This window comes from Capsicum annuum, unplaced genomic scaffold, assembly GCF_002878395.1.
Source record: "Capsicum annuum cultivar UCD-10X-F1 unplaced genomic scaffold, UCD10Xv1.1 ctg81839, whole genome shotgun sequence".
Taxonomy (NCBI): domain Eukaryota; kingdom Viridiplantae; phylum Streptophyta; class Magnoliopsida; order Solanales; family Solanaceae; genus Capsicum; species Capsicum annuum.
The window spans coordinates 4921-10709 of NW_025892588.1; the positions used below are offsets into that span (position 1 = coordinate 4921).

The 5789-nt window shown below is 38.2% G+C and overlaps 1 protein-coding gene across 1 annotated transcript in view; it reads right to left on the minus strand.

The window, feature by feature from the left end:
* LOC107852560 (putative disease resistance RPP13-like protein 3) overlaps positions 1–2080 on the minus strand; it is a 5531-nt gene extending 3451 nt beyond the window's left edge. The window contains exon 1 of the mRNA XM_016697593.2: positions 760–2080. Within this exon, the coding sequence (XP_016553079.2) occupies positions 1520–1987 (468 nt within the window). The 5' untranslated portion in view covers positions 1988–2080 and the 3' untranslated portion in view covers positions 760–1519. The remainder of the gene's footprint in view (positions 1–759) is intronic.
* Between the last annotated feature and the right edge of the window lie 3709 nt (positions 2081–5789).

Here is a 5789-nt window from a genome sequence, read left to right on the forward strand (position 1 = left end):
TGTCAAAATTATACTTTTAAATAGTTTAGGGTGTAATAGGACCTCCTTTAAGTTGAGATGTGTCATACCCTTCTTGGGTATAGTTCAGGAGGGTGATTGTGTATTATCTCTTTTATTTTTGTTTAACAACAATACTGAATAGAATAAATAAAAAGGTAGAAACAACTAAAACATGTTTATAAAATTAATTATACAAGATAATGTTAAAAGGGGAAAGTAAGGTTAATTTAACCATACAATATTATGAAGCGAAACAAGCTACACCAAATCCCCAAACAAACTAGAAAATAAAAATGCAAAGAGAACACCTTGAAATGTGAGTTCATATTTAATTTTCTTTTTCACAATTCTGTAAAATTGATTCTACTATATCAAAAATAAATGTCAATAATACTTGTCCAGTTTGAAAGCAATGGATAATTTACCCATTTTACCCTTAGCATTAAATGCGATTCATTATCCAATGTATTTTCCAAAGCATTAGATTTATTAGATTCAGAGGGTAATATGGTAAAACTAGCCATATCATTTACTATTTCTTAAATTATGTGTCAAGTTAATAGTGGACAACTATTGATAGACGAAGGTAGTAACAATTAGACCAAATGTGTTCACATTTAGCAAGAATATGGGGCAAATGTGTTCAAAGTAGTTAATTTTTGTGTAAGAATATGGGGAAAAGCTAAATAACTTTTGTGTACGACTTGACTTGTGGAAATAAGAAACAGAGTGTAACCTTGATAAATACTATATACTTACATGGATCGGAGATACAACGTCCATGGGGTTGTTTCCGAGGTCTTCTTGTTCTTGTTGAATTTGTGCAGCAGATTCCCCAAGTTTGGGAAAACAACTTGTTAAGTCAATCAGCTGTAGTGTGTGGATTTCTGCAAACTCAATGGGTATCTCTTTCAAATATCTGCATCTTTTAAGCACAAGATGCTCAAGGACAGGAAAATTATCATTTGTGGATTTCCAGTGCTTGAGATCATTAGTTCTAATTAACAAAATCTTCAATCAAGTAAATCCCTTGACATTTGGATGCCATTCAATCTGGAGGTACTTCAAGATTCTTATGGCAGAGCAATGATAGGTACCTCAACCAGATGAGGCTTAGTATCTCTGGAGGGAAATTATCAATATCTATGTGTCTCAACTCCCAGACTTTCAGAAATTTGAAATGAATAAGCTCTGATTTGAGATCAAGAATTGAATACATTGGATGAAAACAGAAAATAGAACGGGTTTGTTTCAAAAGATTGTTGTTGTCATGATCTCTCAACTGACGATGTATAGGGGTAAGAAGAGCCCTATAAAGACCATAGGGTCAATAATCAATTTCATCACCAGTCAAGCGTTTAAAGGGATGCATTTTTTGCATAGTGAGATATCGACGTTCTGAATATGAGTAATCAAGCACAATGTCGTTCATGATAAAAATGTTCTCCCTTTGAATTTCGCTCAAGCACAGGTCATTTATTAGATCATGAACCTTACATGATCTAATTTTTGTTTCATCTCAACTTTTCTTGCCGACGAGGACTAGACATCTATCGACAAGCTCTTGTAAACACTTCTCAGCCTCTCCTTCCAAATCATTTTCCAACTGCAGGAACCCCTCAGCCATCCATGATCTCACAAATCTCTTCACTGGAATATCACTGTCTTCTAGAAAAATTCCGAAATGCAGTAGACAAGTCTTTAGATCGCTAGTCAAGTGATTGTAACTCAACCTAAGCACACGTGAACATTGTTTGTCAGGATCATTTGTGACAAATAACTTGACATCTTTAGCAACATTTTCCCAGTCTTCTATTGCCCTTTTAGATTTGAGAAGCCCAGCAACCACGACAATAGTTAGTGGTAACCCGTGACATTCATCTGCTATTTGCTTCCCAATATTCTCGTACTCGGATGGTAATGCTTCACGTGCAAATGCTGCACTTTTGAAAAGACTGCAACTCTCATCTTGATCCAGGAAGCTCATCCGCAAAGGAAGATTCTCAATACCAGCATAACAGGCTACTTCGTTGTTACGGGTAGTCTATAGTATTTGACTCCCTGCATTGTCTTCAGTTGGAAAGCAGACTGACGCCATCCCACACTTCACAACTCCAGATATCATCCAAGACAATTCAATACCTCTTTCTCTTCAAACTTTTCCTCAGCATGTCTGCAAGCTCTGCTTCACCTTTCGTCTTAACCGTGTCATCCATTTTGATCATCGATTGCAGAAGGCTCATCATAATTTCCTTTATGTTGTGCTGTTGAGATACAGTAGCCCAGGCACGAACATCAAAACGGCGTAGAATTGATTCATGATTGTAAGCTTCTTTCGCTAAGGTTGTTTTACCTATGCCTCCCATCCCGACAATCGGGATGACTTTGGGTTCACCAGAGTAGCTTCTAGTAAGATCTTCTACCAACCGTTTCCTTTGATCATCACGTCCAACCATACTGTTCTCAACATTCAGAATGTCACACCCCTTTTACGTACTCCAAAAGATTTATATTTTAAGTTTCGAAAGGATTGTTATTACTAAGTGACAAAATGAAGTTTTGTTTCGAAAAGTATTCACTATATTGAAAACTCAGAGTCGCCACTTAGCATAAATCGGGTGTGCCAAGTCACCCATGGATATCCTTTTTCAAAACAATTTTTGACTCTGTAACACTGATTCGCGAACAGAGATTCCGGCTAAGGAATTCTGTTGACCGAGGGGAAGGTGTTAGGCACCCCTCAGTCCCGAGGTTCGACCACGGTCGCTTGGTGGAGCGTATCGGCTAATTTTGACACTAAGAATGTACAAATCACACAAAACATGTAAAACAATCAAACAGCCAAACAAAACAAAAACGAATCAAAAGTACAGTGTCCAGTCCAATTTATACAGTCCAAATATAAAAATGCGAAAGTAAATCCTATCTAACCTATACTAATTCTAGCTATGCTCCCGTGCTTTACCCGATGCCTTGGGCCTTCACCACAAATATTTTCAAGTACAAGATACCTCGGGGCATTCCCGGATAATAATAATACAAGTACTTCGGGGCATTCCCTGGCCAAATGATACAAGTGATCCCAAAGCAATATAGCCAAAAAACCATTCAATCACATAAATCAAATATTCCATCAATCCACAATCCCTAAATTTGCCTACCCGACCTATGTTTCCTATCAAGCTTTTGAATTAAAATGATTCTATCAAATTCATGCTTAATCCGAATTAAATAAAATGACAATAGTCCAAAATTTAACTACATTTAACTTTTAACAACTTCTTGTTCCGACCCCGAAATCCTTTTTCAACCACATGACTAAACCAATTCGACCATCAAATCCCTTTTCAACAATCGAAACCAACATCAAACATATACGTCCAACAGAGATTCAAACATTTCATGCACATGAGTAATTCATACTCGCAACAACAATTAATACGACTAAAATATCCAAATCACAAAATCACAATAAAACCACATTCGAAATAATGAAAGGATAGAGTTAAGGAATGGACCTTCCGATATCGAATTTTTGATGACAACAAGAGTCAAAAGAAGTCCGAATCCAAAAGCTCAGATAGAAAACCTCAACAATAATGAAACCCCAACTCGGTATCGATAAATAGTAACCCGAAACTGACTATAATATGACACTATTTGAGATGAACAGAAGTCAAATCCCAAACCAACGCAAACCTGGAATATTCAAAACAGAAATGGTGATAAACTCAACCCAAGTGAGATTTTCCGTGAGAAACGATTGAGACAACAATGGACAAATCAGCGTTGGTTGTATCAATGACGAGAACCCCAATGCTAATAACAGATTTTGGTGAAACTCGCCGTTTCCGTCCAGATTCAACTGGAATCGACCAAAACCAACAGCTACGGCGCCGGGTTCGCCGAAAAACCTCAAACACTCTGTTGTCCCTCTCGATCTCCTCTATCTCTCCCTCGTCGTTACTTTTCTCTTTTCGTTCTACTCCATTTCTGTGGGTGTATGCAGGCTTGTGACTATGTGTGATGAAGGGGAAAAGAAGAAAAAAATAAAAAAAATCAAGTTTTCGACAATTTTCCCTTTTTCTTATGGAAATCCCGTCCCCTTCTAGTATTGTGAGTGTGCCAAAAAAGCAAAAAAAAAAAAAAAGAAGAAGAGACCCCCTAATGGCTTCTGTGTGTGTGTTAATGGAGGTTTTTGTATGTGTATGTGAGAGTGACGATGGATATGTTTTCTGTGAGGGAATCGTATATATGGTTCTTATGTGAATATCCCTCTCTCTCTCCTTGTTACTGATTCTGTTATGGAAAAACCAAAAATAGGAAAAATGTGAGTGGGGTTCGATAGGTGGGGTACTGAGGTGGGGGGTAGGGGTAGGGTGTGATGTGTTTTATTTTGATTGGGTAGGTTCTTAGGATAAGACAACATTAGTTAGGGGATTGTTATTTTTGTCATTTTGTGGAGGGATTATCACACGGGTGAGGGTGCACGGTAGGATAAGGTAAAAATGGGTAAAATGATATCGGGGAGGGATGAAATTAGGTGTCTACATCATGCCCCCTTTGAATGTAAACATGAAGTGTTTTCAGACAAAGAAGTAGACAGCGAGACCAAATTTTGACCCGACCATTATCCAAAGAAAGAAATAGAAGGAAGAAGGACAACCGGGTTTTGACTTAAGACATCCCACCTACTCACATTATGAGAGAATCAAGTCACGGGTATTTCAAAGGATTGAAAGAGAAGTGGACTATACCGAGTTGGAGAGTTGAGTGAGCTTCCATCGAGGTTCCGGTCCGCGGCTCTGTCATTACATCAAAAAATGAAAATTACAAGTTAAAACATAAATGAAATTACAAAATCCTATCTATACATCTTCTGTTGGCTCTGGACTCGACTTTTATCACCCTATTCTTCAGGCGGGCTCCTGACTTGCAATTTATTCCAATTTTTTGCTTGGCTTTCAATTGCTTTGCTTTGTTGCTTGAATTTTCGTTTCTTCACTCTATTCTCCAGGCGGGCTCCTGACTTGCTATTCCATCACTTTGTTGCTTGACTTTCCATTTCTTCACTCTGTTCTCCAGGCGGGCTCCTGACTTGCTATTTCATCACCCTGTTCTTTAGGCGGGCTCCTGAAACCCAAAATTAAAACTAGAATGAAAATTATCCCAAACAAAATTGTAGTAAAGTAGTATTTTATTTTTGAAAGCGTTGTCCCATTTTCCAGGAGGGTCCTGAACAAAAAGTAAATTTCCATTTTTCAGAAGGGTCCTGAGCATAAAGTAAAATCCCATTTTTCAGGAGGGTCCTGAACAGAAGGTAAAATCCTATTTTTCAGGAGGGTCCTGAACATAAGTAAAATCCCATTTTTCAGGAGGGTCTTGAACAAAAGGTAAAAATCCCATTTTTCAGGAGGGTCCTGAACTGAAGGTAAAATCCCATTTTTCAGGAGGGTCCTGAACATAAGTAAAATCCCATTTTTCAGGAGGGTCCTGAACAGAAGGTAAAATTTCACAGATGTGCATTTCCAATGGTAGCTGAATTAAGTGAAACGAATTTGCCCCTATTTCAACAAAGAAAATTTGTCAGTTTAAAACTTAGTGGTGGCTTGCAGCTCTTGGCTTCTCAGGTATCTGCCCCAGTACTCGTTCCTTTCATCTTTGTTCCAAATCGCTAACACTTGCCCTGTCTTGCCGCATCATTGACCCAGATCCAGATTGAGGGAAATGAGTTCTGACACGAACAACGGGTTTCCATTTTACCATGCCCCTGAGGTGCACTCTTTTCC